The sequence below is a fragment of the Thalassophryne amazonica genome, chromosome 7 (genome assembly GCF_902500255.1).
Source record: "Thalassophryne amazonica chromosome 7, fThaAma1.1, whole genome shotgun sequence".
Taxonomy (NCBI): domain Eukaryota; kingdom Metazoa; phylum Chordata; class Actinopteri; order Batrachoidiformes; family Batrachoididae; genus Thalassophryne; species Thalassophryne amazonica.
Window position 1 is genome coordinate 60812763 of NC_047109.1, and position 18265 is coordinate 60831027.

Genomic DNA, 18265 nt, shown 5'->3' on the forward strand with positions numbered 1-18265 from the left:
GGAAATGTTTTTTTGTTGTTACCTCAAAATTTCTGATTACTGTTAAAAAAAAAAAGTTTAGAACACTTATAATTAAAACAGGTAAATAAATCAATAAATGGTTCTTTAGAAACCTTTCATCTGTATTAAAACTTTTAGACAAATAAAATAACATGGAAACTTGTATATTTTTTGAAGTCTGGTAGATTATTTATATCTTATTTCAACCAGAAAAACAAACACTAAATAAATACAAATGTTTATTATAAATGCAAAAGGAAATAATTTAACAATGACTGCAGTGTGATTGTAAAGTAGGATTTCTGTGACATAAACCTCATGATGTTTTATATATATATATATATATATATATATATATATATATATATATATATATATATATATATATATATATATATATATATATATAGTCATTTAAACTTGTAATTCGTCAAAATATGTAATTGCCCCCCTCGTGGCGCCGGGTCCGCGTTTTGTACTATGATCAAGGTGAAATGACAGTGAAAGTGTGTGTTTAGGTGTGTGTTCATGGTGTTTAGGTGTATAGTATTTGTTCATTGGGGGTTCGGTATGGACTGGTGGGTATGCGTGTTTGGGGGTGGATTCGTCGGGCCAATAGTGGGCTGGTCCAGAGGAAAAATGCCAGGGCCAAAATTTGTTCCCAGTCCGACCCTGGCAGACAGTGACATTTGTGTCTCTGGGACATCACCCTTTGAGAGGGTGAGATGTCTGGGAAGGTAACAGAGATGTAAACAGAGATGATCCTGATACCTTTGCAGAAGAACAAAGGTCCGCACCATCAATCTCCTGGAGCGTCCACTCTTACTCTCATTGTCTCAGGTGTCCTTGGGTATAGCTGAAATTACATTCTGTCAAAGGAATGGTGACATATAGGGCTATTGCACAGAGCACTGTTCCTTCTCATCTAATCCTGAATGGACTGCATAGGTAATTGGACTCCATTTATAGAGCATTTTTCCATCTACATCAGAAGCTCAAACAGCTTTACAGTTATACCTCCCATTCACCCACTGACACAGACACACACACTGATGTCAGGGTGCTGCCATGCAAGACACTCACTACACAACAGGAGCAACCTGGGGATTAAGGACGCTGCTCAAGAGCCCTTAGTGATTTTGTGGTCCAAAAAAAAAAAAATAAAAAATTACATGCCACCCACAGGATTTGAACCTGCACTTTCCAAAAGCTCTGATTGCCAGTCAGAAACTTTACCACTGAGCTACAATCGCTGTCCTCTGAAGGGTGCAGGAAAATGCCTGATATCATGAAGGACATGGACGTATTTTTAAAAAAATAAAACCACACACCATATAAAAACACTGCATTTTATTGAATCCCTCTTATCAAGCGGGCAATACAAATATGAAGAGGATCAGACAGTCACAGATGTACAGTCATGAAATGACATGAATGAGAAGCAGGGCGCTCTTATCATGTCCACATCTGCTGGCAGCGTGTCCAGCCGGCCCCGTGCACGTGTCCTGCCCAACACGCATGTCTTGTGGATGCCGCACTGCAGAACAGACACCGCGTCATGTGGAACAGAGCTCACGTGGGTGGCGTGACATTCAGATTGCCCGCTGCGTGTTATGATCTGACAGTCCGGATCACCTGGGGTAGCCTGTCATTGTGCACGGTGTGCACGCGCTCGCTGCAGCCCATTGCAACAGCGATATGTGTTTTTATGTATGTCCATGGGATGACAGCATGCAGACACACGTGCGTCACAGTGGACAGTTGTTAGTTCATGTCCGTCCAAACACAGTACATGTTCTCCAGCTGGGACGTCCAGAACCACATATCTCCATATCACTCCTGTGGGCAGCCACATCTCCTGTCAGTTCAGTGCACATACCAATGTGTCACCGTGTCTGTTTGCAAAGCCACACATGTGGGGCACTTAGACAAATTTCACATCCAGCTTGACAGTGATTGTCTGCTGACTGTTGTCATATTAATAGTGTGAATGGCAACATATTTTCTAATTGCAAAACAAACGGTGTTAGACATTCGTGCGTGTCACCTGGAATTTGGCTGACACCTGCTGCGAGAGGGTTTGATGGGCTCTCACAGCGCACACTCTGTCCTTTAAAACCGCTGGTGTGGCGCAATAGTTGTAGCAACAGGCGTACGAGGCATTAGAGGTAGCTACGATGTTACACATATTGCATCCGATTCCTGCTTCATGTGCACTTCATGCGCAATTCGACCAAATTCGAACTATGTGGAAAGGGGCCCTAAACAGGTTATTCCTAGTGAGTACAGACTGAAACTTGTTTTTAATCGTGCTCCATCAAGGTAAAAATTTTAATCAAAAAACAGTGTTTTCTGCAGTTCTGACTGAGAGCGCATCCACCCCGGCGCAGCTCCTTACTTTTGTTTTCGTGTGGCTTGCCAGGTCTGCACTTTATAAGCCAGCCTGTAAGGAAGTAAGCCATTTCATCCCGTTTTGCACTTTTTTTTTGGATTGTGGGCGAGCATAATACAACCCCTGGCAAAAATTATGGAATCACCGGCCTCAGAGGATGTTCATTCAGTTGTTTAATTTTGTAGAAAAAAAGCAGATCACAGACATGACACAAAACTAAAGTCATTTCAAATGGCAACTATCTGGCTTTAAGAAACACTATAAGAAATCAGGAAAAAAAATTGTGGCAGTCAGTAACGGTTACTTTTTTAGACCAAGCAGAGGGAAAAAAATATGGACTCACTCAATTCTGAGGAATAAATTATGGAATCACCCTGTAAATTTTCATCCCCAAAACTAACACCTGCATCAAATCAGATCTGCTCGTTACTCTGCATCTAAAAAGGAGTGATCACACCTTGCAGAGCTGTTGCACCAAGTGGACTGACATGAATCAGAGATGTCAATTGAAACAAAGGAGAGGATTATCAACTCTTAAAAGAGGGTAAATCATCACGCAATGTTGCAAAAGATGTTGCTTGTTCACAGTCAGCTGTGTCTAAACTCTGGACCAAATACAAACAACATGGGAAGGTTGTTAAAGGCAGACATACTGGTAGACCAAGGAAGACATCAAAGCGTCAAGACAGAAAACTTAAAGCAATAAGTTTCAAAATCGAAAATGCACAATAAAACAAATGAGGAATGAATGGTAGGAAACTGGAGTCAACGTCTGTGACCGAACTGTAAGAAACCGCCTAAAGGAAATGGGATTTACATACAGAAAAGCTAAATGAAAGCCATCATTAACACCTAAACAGATTAAAAACAAGGTTACAATGGGCTAAGGAAAAGCAATCGTGGACTGTGGATGACTGGATGAAAGTCATATTCAGTGATGAAGCTCGAATCTGCATTGGGCAAGGTGATGATGCTGGAACTTTTGTTTGGTGCCGTTCCAATGAGATTTATAAAGATGACTGCCTGAAGAGAACATGTAAATTTCCAAAGTCATTGATGATATGGGGCTGCATGTCAGGTAAAGGCACTGGGGAGATGGCTGTCATTACATTATCAATAATTGCACAAGTTTACATTGATATTTTGGACACTTTTCTTATCCCATCAATTGAAAGGATGTTTGGGGACGATGAAATCATTTTTCAAGATGATAATGCATCTTGCCATAGAGCAAAAACTGTGAAAACATTCCTTGCAAAAAGACACATAGGGTCAATGTTATGACCTGCAAATAGTCCGGATCTTAATCCAATTGAAAATCTTTGGTGGAAGTTGAAGAAAATGGTCCATGACAAGGCTCCAACCTGCAAAGCTGATCTGGCAACAGCAATCAGAGAAAGTTGGAGCCAGATTGATGAAGAGTACTGTTTGTCACTCATTAAGTCCATGCCTCAGAGACAGCAAGCTGTTATAAAAGCCAGAGGTGGTGCAACAAAATACTAGTGATGTGTTGGAGCGTTCTTTTGTTTTTCATGATTCCATAATTTTTTCCTCAGAATTGAGTGATTCCATATTTTTTTCCTCTGCTTGGTCTAAAAAAGTAACTGTTACTGACTGCCACAATTTTTTTTCCTGATTTCTTATAGTGTTTCTTAAAGCCAGAAAGTAGCCATTTGAAATTACTTTAGTTTTGTGTCATGTCTGTGATCTGCTTTTTTTCTACAAAATTAAACAACTGAATGAACATCCTCCGAGGCCGGTGATTCCATAATTTTTGCCAGGGGTTGTAGAATGGTACCCTGTAGGGGTGTTAGGGAGACTCAGTTCAACCATACTATTTGCATGTATTGTGAACGTTTATGACATTATTGGCAATGTAGTGTGTTTCCCTGCTAAGGATCCCAGTAAGTGGAAAAAATGCCATGGAGGTGCCCAATTATCACTGGTGGTCTGCACGGGTGGTTGCTAACCATGACCCATTGTGTGGAAGACACGGTGGTGCCTTGCCATGAATGCTGACAGTTATCCTATGAGACATTTTGGACTCTGAGGTTCTTTAAGAGTAACAATATACAGTAAATGCTGGATGGAAATGACCTTTACAAAGCCTACATGTTTGTATCTGTGAGCTTAATGATTCAGCACATAAACTTTAGGATTTTAACTGCATGTTGTGTCCACAGGGGAGAGGACAGCTACAGTATCATGGCCTGCTTTCGACCCTGACCGTCCTCTGCATTGCCCTTTCTGAGCAATTCACTTATCTGGGCTGAAGCGCTTTTACTCCTGCGGCAGTGTGTCAAAAGAGAGAGAGGGAGAGAGTAAAAACGATGTCTGGAGGACGCTGACTGGCATTAATAATTAATCATCTTGTGCCGTTCTCCTCTATCTCCGCTTCTCTTCATGTTCTGATCCCGGCGATAAGATCTGTCCAGAGAGGCCGAGACTCCACGATAAAAAAAAAGAGCATATCTCTCCCGGAGACTTTGCCTACCTTCACAAAACACAAATCCAATTATGAGATAAATGTGAGTTCCGCTCAAAATCGCTCACATGCTGATGTGATTAACACCTTCATGTTTTCATTGAGTTTGCCGATTATATTCCGTGACCCTTGATGTGTGCCCACATCACTGAGTCCCTTCAGCTGGAGAGGATAAAATCAATTTTGCTGCAAATAAAATGAACAAAGTGTGTCCAAAGGGTAGATTTAAAACTTTCATCTTTTTTTAACACACTTGCACTGATTTCACAGTAAATCTTTTCAAGATAAAGTGTGGATGTAAGAGCATATATAATTCTCACTTAGCGTGCCTTTTGGCTCAGAGCTGCATGCTGCCGCCTTTACATCGGCGCTGTCATGAAGGCTAATAAACACAGCTGTCTCTGAATCACATCCAACAATCACTTCCCATGCACTCTGTAATCTGAGGTTCACCAAAAAGAAGTTTATGTGCCGCTAAACTTCAACTGCAAAGCCAGACGCAACCGCTAGAAATCCTCTGGGCCTCCGACTCAACAACACTAATAGGTTGTATGATTGTAGCTCGCACTAAGGACCCATTACCCCGCTGGGTTACGGTTCTTTAACTGTCTGCTTTTGATGCTGTTGGACAACTTGTGTTTTTCATTCATTACATCATCATTTTTTATACAGGTCAAGAGCCTCGTGGCTTTACTTCAACCAGAATAAATCAGTGTAACAGAAAATACGCTTCGGTTAAACAGTAGTGCTGCTGCAGGGCTGGTACGCAAACAGCATTATTAATCTTTTAAGAGATACCATCCGCCTTCTCCGTGCAGTACAGATAGGATTGCATTCAGGAATGCCAATATGATGCACGTCACGTAACTGTGACCTTTCCTCTGCTTGTTCTTCTTCTTCTTTTTTATTTTTTTATTCACATTTTGCACAGTGGAGATCAGATGTTCGCATTTTACTTACAACACAGCTCAAAGTATATCATCAGGAACAAATCGGAGATAAAAAAAAAAACACCCCCACACAAATGCATCACCATCTGCAGGCTGTGATCCCCGTCTGAGCACGTTTGATAGCCAGCGGCTCATCCTCTTTCACTTCATACGATTTTAGGCTAAATGAGGCCGAATTCAGAAGTCGTCCATCCAGCCAGACCTCTGTCACCTCTATTTTTCTCTGTGCTTTCTTGAAGTGTCACACCTGGCTGTCTGTGCACCTGACAGCTTATTCATTTATGAGCTAGCTCCCTTTCCTTTGCACTTCACTCCCCCTGCTCACTGTGTATGGTACAACAAGGGAAAATCCTGCTCGTTCTTACAAGCCACGGTCTGTGACTTCAGATCGCTTTAATCCCGAAGGATGAAAACAGAGACTTTCATTGAACAAATCACCCCCTCAGAAATCTGGATCCCAGTGTAATTATTTCTCCACTGTGATTGTAAGCCAACCGTGAGAAGAGCACTCCACGAGGAGCCACTCATGCATTAAGTCCTCCTAAGCCTCCTCAATCTCTTCAATAAGAACTAATGGAAGGAGCCTTAGATATCCACAGAGAATATCAAGGGCCTTTAAAAGCAGGGAACCATCTAACTCCACTTGTTACACCTATTTTATGTTATTCCTGTCAATGGACAGTGAGTAAAAATTGACCACAATGAAATCAAAAGCTTGTGTGTGTGTTACCTGCAAGTATTGTTAAAGTTTTAAAGACTATATGGCACCCAGCTAAAAAAAAGAAAAGTTTCAATTAATAAACCGTAATTACATGAAAATTCAGTAAGGTATATCTTATATATTATATTCCAATTCTAAGGTAGAACTATGCCAGTATACAAAGGTGAATAGTTGAATAGTTGAAATTGCAACATGACTACTCTGGGTTAAAAATGAAATTCGGTTTGATTTGACAACAAAGAACTGTAATTTAACACATCTCGAACTACATTTTTCCTAGTAAGAATTTAATCTCTATTATGATGGCACAGATTTACAGTAGCAATTTGACTCGCTGTGTAACCCTAGTAATCGTTCCAGAAAGCAACATTTCAAATGTTGTGCTGTATGTTAGCAATTACGCTACAAAGAATGAAACAAGGAGGGGAAAAAACATTTAAAAGTGCTTATCATCACTCTCAATTACCTTTGTTCCATGGGTAACAAATTAATAATTTTTGCTAAATTGTCATCTCTTCGTATGATAATGAATTTAGCAATGAATGAATTTAGCAACAAGCTAATCACAAGCTAATCAAATCTGATTATCTGTAGATATATCAAGATTTTTTTTACAAGTAAACATCAGATATCTAATGATGATGTGAGCAGTCAGGATGACAAGATATGTGATAATCAGTAATTTTATATGATAGAAATTGTGCTGAGTCATAAATGCTTTCAACATACACATAATTTCATTATCGGTGTCTCCAGAGGGGTTGTTTATAGTGCAAACTTAAACTGAGGATATCTACAGCTGCGTTTTGACAAGTCATAATAAGTCATAACACTAGAATAACTGAGGACAAACTTGAAATGGAAATATCTCAGATTTGTATCTCAGACATCCAAAATTGAACAGTATCTCTTGGATTAGACAACAATGGCACATTATTATTACTTGGACGTATCCTAATTTAGAATTTTGTTATCAAACTCTAATTACAGATATCTTGGCAAATGAAAAATACATTTTTAAAATAATAATAATAATAATGTAAATCCTGTCTATCCAATAAATGACTTGTTACTGAAGCTCTCAGTGTCAAACTTCATACTTTTTGCTCTCAGAATCAACCGCCCTTCTGGTCCATTGTTCTCCTGTAAGAAACAGCCTGGAGAGCTTTAAACACACTTTTCTGTAGATATAAAACCTACATTTGACTGTGATGAAGTGCTAGAAGGGAACACAAACCCCACAGCCATCTCTCTGAGGTCCTTTAACTTGGAACTCTTTCCCTTTGAGGGGAAACAGCTCTTCCTCATAATTTTAGTATCCAGAACACATAAAAATAATCACCCTGCAGCACATTAACTGAACATTTAGATCATGTGTTAACATGCACAGATGCACGCGCGCGTGCGCGCACACACACACACACACACACACACACACAAAACACTGACCAAAGAACATGCTGCTCTCCATGGCTCCTCAGGCTCGGACGTCTGCGGTCTGTCCTCTCTGGCGTCCTGTGTGTGTGTCCATGGACAGCCTGGACATGTCTCGTACCCTCCTATAGGATGTGTGTGTGTGTGCGTGTCTCAGTGTGCCTGCTCACAGTTCAGTCCCTCAGCAGCGTTAGTGGCCAGTCTGCTGTCTGTGGACCTCCGGAGCTGCCTCTCTCTCCTCCTCAAACAGTCCTGGCTTGCTTCTATCCTCCTCCTCCCTCTCCTTCTCCTTCTCCTCCTCCTCCTCCTCCTCCTCCTTTGCCTGAGCAGTGCTGGCCCCTCCGTGCTCTGGATCCCTTCGCCTCTTTTCTCTCGGTGTCTATCTACATTTTCCAGCAACAGCTTCTTCCCACAGATGCCTTGCTCTCGTTCTCTCTCTGTAGATGTCTCATATTTGTTATGTGTCAAGGAAGCCCCCCCCCCCCCCTCTCTCTCTCTCTCTCTCTCTCTCTCTCTCTCTCTCTCTCTCCTTACATTGGTCCCGTACCTCCTTTATTTGATCTAATTCCGCTCTCTCTGCTTGCTATCTTCAGCCTGCTCGTTTTCCTTTTTTTAATTTAGTTTTTATTCTTACTGCTCCCTCTTACTGTGAACGCTCTCACTTTCTAACTCTCTATATATCTGCAGTATTTCACTCTCACAGACAGCTTCTCTTTTTTTGTTTCTTATCTCCTCCCTTTTATGGTTTCTTTGTTCTTTCCTCTCGCTCTTTTTTTTTTTTTATCTCCCCACACATTAACACTTGTTGGGGTTTTTTTCACCCTTTACTGGCGACACACTCTGATTTGCTTCTTATATGTTGCATTTCTCTTCGTCTTCTCTTGCTGTCCCTAAAGTCGGCGATTTGCAAGAATAGCGATTTACTTCAGCGTTCGTTCTTTCAGCGTTCCTTCCTGCACAGGATTCCTGCACGAAACAGGATTCCTTACCATTCCATGAAGGAATGGAAAGGAATCCTGTTTTCTGTTTATTAGTGGACGGAGCTGGTTTGGTAATGTTCTTTTGCCACAGGACGCTCTTACTGCTCGATGGCTGTCAGGCTTCCATGGCAGCACACAGGTCACACACAGCCAAGAAAATTCAGTAAGGTATATCTTTTATTATTAATTGGAATATAGGAATTGGAATATCTATTATATTCCAATTCTAAGGTGGAACTATGCTAGTATATAAAGTTATATCTAAATATCTAAAAAGGAAGAGTAAAATAGGAGAGTAGAAAAGAGTAGAGTAGAGCCACTTAGGTGCCTGGTCTTGAGAACCAGGGATGGTAGGCTGAAAAGCTTTTGGGTGGGTAGGAACTCTCCCTACCCACCCAAGCAGCTCAAGAAAAGGTATATATATATAATAAATAATAAGACATAAGAAGGATAAGACATCACAGGAGAATATTGTAGTATAGGTAATTTAGTATGTAGACTAGTAGTAAAATTAAATATAGTTAGCAGGCTAAGCTATAAATCTGGTATTTTATTGTAGAAACAGAAGCTATGAGTATGTGAGTGTACTGGTATCTATCTAAAGTAACTCTGTTAGCATACTATAGGAAAATAAAAAGTATAACCATTATGCTATCAAATGGAAACCTAAGAACTTAGGTACTATATGTTATCTTTAAAGGAACACATAAACTGATGAATTATGATGATTACTTGCTGAGGATTGATGATGATATGATTACCATGATTACTTTAAAAATGCACTTGGCAACACTGTGACCCCAACTCTTTGACTTCTACCCTTCTCGCTAGACTGTCTTAAGCTGTATTCATGTTACTGTAGTAGTCAAAGAGTTGATTATCATGTTGTTTGGCCACCCCTGTCTGGTCAGGGATGCGACTGTGGATCCAGTACACATTCGCTGTGTGCACATTGGTGGAGCCCCTTGTCAAGTGCATCTTTGGTTCAATACAAATGGTTTCTAGGGTTAAAATGAAAGTGTTCACAATAGCCCATGAGTGTCCTACTTTACTAATGAGCCAAAACCACAACACCAAGGGGGAAATTTTGTGAGCTAGCATTTAAGGAAAAAGTTACAATGCAGTGGTAAGTGTTGCTGTTTCGTGACTGTGGGTACTGAGTCCTCTGTTTACGTCTGTGGTGCTCTGAGTTTGCAGTGTGTAACTGTGGTGTCGAAGGTTTTGTAAATATCGAAGGCCTCTGCAGGCACTCCATATACAAACAAAATTAATATTCTGTCACCAAACTGACGATTAACACAATAAAAATGTATAAATAGTTTACCTTATTTCTTTAATCCATCACCAATGTTGTGAATGCTTCATGTTAAGACGTTGGTATTACAGGCTTTTATTTTGAAGTCCCGTTTTGAGGTGAATCACTCAGTTCTGTGCTTTAGGTTGGAATGTTCGGGTGTGTGTGTGTGGTAACCTCCAGTTTCAGCACGACTCCACAATGGTCACACAGTTGGTCAGAAGTCCCTGATGATGTGAGTTGTTCAGTTCGTTATGTTTCAGGGTAACTTTATCAGTGTCTGATTGTTTATGGTCAGAACTACGATGGTATCTGATTGTCTTCGAACCTCCGACTTTTGTTCTTGATTAATGAAAACATTTCTGGGAAATGATTTTGCTTTCATCTGTCTTGCGCCAATCCAAGAATTTCACCTCTAGCAGCACAATATGAACGCCCCTGGCCGTCCCTCTTAATCATGGCCCCAGTTCAGAGAAAGAAAGCCTACAAAATAGAACCGGAGTCCTAATCCTTTATTCCAAGCTGGGGTATTGAGGCAACAGGGTCTGCTTTGAACACAATTTTTTTCAAAGTAAGTGCTTCGGACTCCAAAGGACACTCAGCTAAGAGCATCGAGGGGGCGCCGAGAGGCAGGGGTGGGACAGATGGCAGCTCGCCTCACAATGGGCCATCAGCTTGATCCCGAGATCCAACTATGAGTTTTTTAACTGCAGCAACTTTAACTTTAACTGCAGCAACTTTTGCACACCTATCAAGGCTCTCTACATACTCATATGCCATTTGGCATGACCAAATCGGCAGGCCTTTACAAATAACAGTAAAGATGACTATATCAACAATGGTTGTGAGTGCACGTACAGTTTTGTTTTCAAGCGGCGAGTCCAAAATAGCGTCCGTAACTAAGTGGAAATGACGTTGCCGACCGTACCTATTATTTAATACTCCGGCTCTGGTATTTACTGTTAATTTCAGAGCAGTATAAATTTGGATTAGTTGCACTAATGACATGTATTTTGTTTGTATTTTAGTAGAAACTTCTGTCCAACTTCAAGCGTTCATTCTGCCATACTCACATTCATTCATACTAAAACTGTTGTGTGGCTGGGGGGCCTGGCTGCCTTTTTGTTTCTGTCTTTTGTTTTTCCTTCCAGGTGGCTGCATTTGGGACTGAGTGGCTGTGTTGCTGAGGTTATCAGGACCTCACCCTGATCACCTGCGGCTCGTCAGGACTCACAGCTGTGGTGCATCTATATGGATTGGAACATGGTGGCATTTAAGACTGGAGTATACAGTGTGTATTTGCCAGAGACTCGACCTTGTGACCAGACGGGTGAGATCGTCGTCTCGGGAGCCATCTCATCATCAGTGGATGCAGAGAACGTCCAGGGTTTGATGCACGGTCTGTGAAAGAGGAGGGGGTGAGGTCTCACGCTCGTCAGCACACTTCCTGAGGTACGTTAGATTTTGTGACTAACATTTATACAGTCAGTAAATGTGGTGTCCCTCACACCTTTTTATATTGAGCTGTATGTTAGTCATGTATCGGCTTCCACTGCAGTGGAGTTTTGTGAACTGGATGTTCCATGCCTGCAGGTTGGGAAGCTGATTAGTAATCAAGCCAGGAAGTGTTTGCTGTTTGTACACCTTTAAGTGTTCTCTCTGTGTGTAGAGTGTGGACTCACATAATGGTTCCTTCTTTCACAGACTCGGTTTGTTGCGGCCACCTGGGGGGTGTCGGCGGGGTCCTTGGGTCCGAACAGCTTCTGGCTCTGGACCGTTAGCGCTGCTGGGAGCGCACCACGCCAGACCGCACTTTCTTTTGTTGTTTTTGGATCACTGTTATGTATTAAATTCAGTTAGCCTTTGTACCGTGCTCTGCTTATTTCATACTGGGTCCTTCAAACGCTGGTCGGTTCTCCGAGCTGCGTCCGACACATAACAAAAACTTCAATCTGAGTTCTCTGGCCAGAACTCAGTGGTGGTCAATTACAAATAACCAGCATTCAGGGTTTATATCCAACAACCAATGTCCATGAGGATGCAAAATGTCCAAACATTTCACTCTGATTTGTCTTTAAAGCAAAAATGGCGATTTGGAAAGATTGTGTAGAGCCATTGTTATAGATGTAGAATGTCATATTTTAGTATTCTATATGCATGTAATAATAAATTAAATAATATGGGTGCAAAACGAACAATAACCGACATCAGTCAGTATAGCTGTACCATGTATATTTTATATTTACCTTTAGTTTTTCATATTCCTTGATCAACACAAGTCCATGCCTCAATAACCTTTTTAAATTAAATTAATGTATAATTATTTAAGTATTTTTTATCATATTCACCGGCGTTGTTTTATTAGGGGGGTGTGGCATACAATTGTTAAAATAATGTCACAATGTTGTAGCAGAGTGCTCGACCTGTTGGTTGTCTGTATTCTTAGTAACATCACAGCAACGCTCTGGAGTCTACAAAACACTGTTCCTACAAGCTGACATGCTGGGAAAAAATAACACAGATCGATTTGCATAAACCATCAACTCTAAAAATAATGAGGCTTTCTGAAGAGCTGTTTTGAAGCAACTCCAATAGGGCAACTTGCCATCTTGGCAATGCCTGACACCATCTAACTCCCAGCTCACCATAAATGGGTGAAGGGTATAGCGTGGGCAAGACCACCATTACCTGGGTGGCACAAATGAAGACTGAACACTCTTACCTATCTGGAAATGAATAAGCTAGTTAAGGCTAACAAGCTAGGTAACATGAGTTTAATTTGATTGATTGATGCTTGTTTTTGTAACAATGGGGAGGTGGGTGGGAGTATTAAAAATTATGACCAGCATATTGGTTCAACCATGGCACTAACAGTGTACCAAAAGTAACCTAGTTACTGACAAGGTGGTCTGTTATTACACAGCAATCCATATTCATCTATCCATCCATCCATTTTCTATACCCGTTTATTTCAACTAAGGGTTAAGGGGGGGCTGGAGCCTATCCAAGCAGGGACAGGGCGTGAGGCAGGGTAAACCCTCGACAGGACGCCAGTCTATCAAGGGCCACATATAGACAGACAAACATATTCACATGCACACCTACAGACAATTTATTTTCAAATTCACCTAACCTGCATGTCTTTTGATGTGGGAGGAAGCCAGAGCAGCAGTTCATATTACCTCAGATATTTGTATTCAAATGCTCAGACAAAAACAAGCAGTATTCTTGGGATCTACTAGTGGGTGTCCGCCTCGATCACAAACACCCACACCTAGCTGTCACTCAAATCTACCATGCTCATAATTATGCATACGTAACTTTAGGACTTGAAAAAATTTCAGCAGATGAGTTACATGACAATTCACCCCATACAGGTGGCATGTATGAGAAAACGAGTGACAGAGCAAAACTTTTTTGTATGAGGCTTCACGTTGAAAGGAACCAGCTGAGGTGGTTCGGGCATCTGGTAAGGATGCCCCCTGGGCGCCTCCCTACGGAGGTGTTCCAGGCACATCCAGCTGCAAGGAGACTCCGGGACCCAGAGTAGCATATATAAGATGCCTAGAAGTTGGTTGAGGTTTGAGACATTCACGCGGGTTGTAGGTAGCAGACACAAAATGTTTGATACCGCTGGAACAGCCATCCTTGATTTCAATGTCATCGAATGTAGTAATGGGTATTAAGTTTGCAAAGCATAATTGATGCCGACACATCTTTTCTGGCTAGGTCACAAGTCCTCTCTATGTCCATTTTTGTCACCTCAAAGTGCTTCATTCTAACATCATTGGTGCTGATGATGACATCTGCTCCCCCATCTTCAACATAGCACTCACATGGAACAATAAAGGGAGAAGTCATGAAACAGTCAGGAACTGTTACTGTATGTATGTTTAATAATAAAGGTTTTATGTGTAGCTTGAGATTTTTTACTATTTTTTCTTTTAAAGACATTAATAATATACTTGTGTTATAATGTGACTGTGCCATCATAAAATACTGTATGTAACAGATATAAATTGAGAAATGCTAGTGCAATTGTGACCATAGTTGTACAAAATGATGGCGATTTGGGGGTTTAAAGGTTTTTATTTAAAAAGAAGAGCATTTCAGCTGTGTTATGCTTGAGTCTGTTCCTCTTCTTTGTTCCTGCCTCTCCAGTTTTGGACAAGACTCTCTCACGCGGCATGGAAGTTGCTGGCATATGAATATAGATTTTATCCAGCTTGTAAACAGTTGGATAACATTTGCCTCCATCGTCCCTATCTCTCCTTTCCTCACACTGTCAAACACTCACTACACAAACTATCACACAAACACTTTCTAATGTTCTCACACTCACTTTACACTGATCCACTAACCTATTAATCTTTCTCTGTATGTGTACTGAATATATGTCAGTAAGTGTGTAAATCAGTATGTATAGTGTCTGAATGTCTATGTGCCAGTGTGTGTATAAATGTATCATGTTTATCTAATCTAATGCTAATCTAACTTAAATCTCTCTCTCTCTCTCTCTCTCTCTCTCTCTCTTTCTCTCTCTCTCTCTCTCTCTCTCTATCAGTCGATGACCATAGTAATAACACATGCCAAAACCCTCCTACTCTTAAAAGACCCATGAACTACCGAGGGATTGTGTCCATTTATCAGCTCTGTGAGAGTTTCAAATCCGTGTGACACATTGCAGATACGCACGTGACTTAACGAAGCTTCATTTGGGGTGTGTCATGTGAATTTTCACAGCGTGACGTGGGGAGTCGAAACATCTTGCAGCGACACTTCTGCTTTGAAATATCGATACTGTGTCGAGCCATCTGCATCAAGCATAACATCACTACAAACTGGCACTCTCAATGAATACACTAAGTTTGATCCACATCTGATATTGCAGATTTAGTGGATATTTGATTTTAACATTGAAAAGCCCTTTTGATCTATATTTTGTATTGTATTTTAGCTTATGAAAGTCACTTCTAACAGGACTTTGACCTTGAAAATGTTTTTACAAGGTAAAAATTTGTGGAACTGGAAACTAGTGTTGGCGGAGGTTCACGCTCTACGAGCACAGTGCTCTTGTTCTGTTACCTACACCACCAAAATTGGATGGAGGTTACAATTTTATGCCTGTTTGTCTATCTTCCAGTTATCACTAGGAAACCAATGACAAATTGTGCATAGCAGAGCTAAGCAATGTTCTGTAAAAAAAAAAATAGAAATAGAAATAGAATTCAGAAACCAAAAAATTTTGAAAAAAGTAACATGACAACACCACAAAAAAAAAAAAAAAAAAAAACGCTTTGATACAAGTGCATGAACTAAATACAACCCCAATTCCAATGAAGTTGGGACGTTGTGTAAAATGTAAATAAAAACAGAATACAATGATTTGCAAATCCTCTTCAACCTATATTCAACTGAATACACCACAAAGACAAGATATTTAATGTTCAAACTCATAAACTTTATTGTTTTTGTGCAAATATTTGCTCATTTACATCAACTCAAAAGTTGGGACGGGGCAACAAAAGACTGGGAAAGCTGATGAATGCTCAAAGAACACCTGTTTGGAAACAGGTGAGTGGCAAGATTGGGTATAAAAGGAGCATCCCCAAAAAACTCAGCCATTCCCAAGCAAAGATGGGGCGAGGATCACCACTTTGTGAACAACTGCATGAAAAAATAGTCCAACAGTTTAAGAACAATGCTTCTCAACGTTAAGGTGCAAGGAAATTAGGGATTCCATCATCTACAGTCCATAATATAATCAGAAGATTCAGAGAATCTGAAGAACTTTCTACACGTAAGCGGCAAAGCCGAAACCAACATTGAATGCCTGTGACCTTCAATCCGGTACTGCATTAAAAACTGACATATAGTGTAAAGGATCTTACCGCGTGGGCTCAGGAACACTTCAGAAAACCATTGTCAGTTAACACAGTTCGTCGCTACATCTACAAGTGCAAGTTAAAACTCTACATATACATCTATCATGCAAAGTGAAAGCCATACATCAACAACATCCAGAAATGCTGCCGCCTTCTCTGGGCCTGAGCTCATTTGAAGTGGACAGACGCAAAGTGGAAAAGTGTGCTGTGGTCTGATGAGTCCACATTTCAAATTGTTTTTGGAAATCATGGATGTCGTGTCCTCCAGGCAAAAGAGGAAAAAGACCATCCAGGTTGTTACCAGCGCAAAGTTCAAAAGCCAGCATCTGTGATGGTATGGGGGTGTGTTAGTGCCCATAGCATGCGCAACTTACACATCTGTGATGGCACCATCAATGCTGAAAGGTACATCCAGGTTTTGGAGCAACACATGCTGCCATCCAAGCAACGTCTTTTTCAGGGACGTCCCTGCTTATTTCAGCAAGATGATGCCAAGCCACATTCTGCACGTGTTACAACAGCGTGGCTTCGTGGTAAAAGAGTGTGGGTCCTAGACTGGCTTGCCTGCAGTCCAGACCTGTCGCCCATTGAAAATGTGTGGTGCATTATGAAGCGCAAAATATGACAACGGAGACCCCGGACTGTTGAACAACTGAAGTTGTACATCAAGCAAGAATGGGAAAGAATTCCACCTACGAAGTGTCAACAATTAGTGTCCTCAGTTCCCAAACACTTATTGAGTGTTGTTAGAAGGAAAGGTGATGTAACACAGTGGTAAACATACCACTGTCCCAGCTTTTTTGAAACGTGTTGCAGGCATCCATTTCAAAATGAGTAAATATTTGTACAAAAACAATAAAGTTTATAACTTTGAACATTAAATAGCTTGTCTTTGTGGTGTATTCAATTGAATAAAGGTTGAAGAGGATTTGCAAAACATTGTATTCTGTTTTTATTTACATTTTACACAATGTCCCAACTTCATTGGAATTGGGGTTGTAAGAGGTTTTACTTTGTCATCTGATGATTAATAATCACATTAGTCCCTTTGATCACTTTGGGTGTAGAGAGTCTGACTCAGAGAGTCAGACTCAGAGAATCAGACTCAGACGTGCTGCTGTGGTTCCAAATGATGCATGCACAGTGAAGGCAGAGCAGACCAATTTTTAGGGCGGACCGTTCGTTCCGCGACACCAGCATTGAGGCTCATAACTGCAAAAGAGAAAATAAAGCTTCTGAGGAGAAGACACAGAAACTGAGGTCTGTTGAAAAGCCATTTGACTAGAAAAGAAACTGTCTTTTCTTGTGGAACAGGAAATATTTATGATGGCAATAAGAAGGATTTCATCCTCACACCTGTCAGGACATATGACTTCAAAACTGCAGCTTTAGTTGCATGTGAGGATAGAAAGGATGACTGGAGTCATAAGGTGAAGTCACGACTGGAGTTTGTCTCTGTCTTACCTGCAGCAGATGCTGTACACCAGCAGGCCTGTCGTGTGAACTTTAGACCTGGTAAGCAGATACCTAAAAAATATATCCCTGATGATGCAAGTACCAAATGTTTTCAACTTGGTCGAACGCAAGATGCAGTACAAGCAGAGGCTTTTGCAAAGGTCATACAACCCCTGGCAAAAATTATGGAATCACCGGCCTCGGAGGATGTTCATTCAGTTGTTTAATTTTCTAGAAAAAAAGCAGATCACAGACATGACACAAAACTAAAGTCATTTCAAATGGCAACTTTATGGCTTTAAGAAACACTATAAGAAATCAGGAAAAAAAAAATTGTGGCAGTCAGTAACAGTTACTTTTTTAGACCAAGCAGAGGGAAAAAAATATGGAATCACTCAATTCTGAGGAAAAAAATATGGAATCATGAAAAACAAAAGAACGCTCCAACACATTAGTATTTTGTTGCACCACCTCTGGCTTTTATAACAGCTTGCAGTCTCTGAGGCATGGACTTAATGAGTGACAAACAGTACTCTTCATCAATCTGGCTCCAACTTTCTCTGATTGCTGTTGCCAGATCAGCTTTGCAGGTTGGAGCCTTGTCATGGACCATTTTCTTCAACTTCCACCAAAGATTTTCAATTGGATTAAGATCCGGACTATTTGCAG

General features: G+C 40.8%; 1 protein-coding gene across 1 annotated transcript in view; it reads right to left on the reverse strand.

Annotated features, from left to right (window-relative positions):
* znf385d (zinc finger protein 385D) overlaps positions 1 to 8750 on the reverse strand; it is a 375991-nt gene extending 367241 nt beyond the window's left edge. The window contains exon 1 of the mRNA XM_034174297.1: positions 7998 to 8750. Coding sequence (XP_034030188.1) covers positions 7998 to 8019 — 22 coding nt within the window. The 5' untranslated portion in view covers positions 8020 to 8750. The remainder of the gene's footprint in view (positions 1 to 7997) is intronic.
* Positions 8751 to 18265: the final 9515 nt, after the last annotated feature.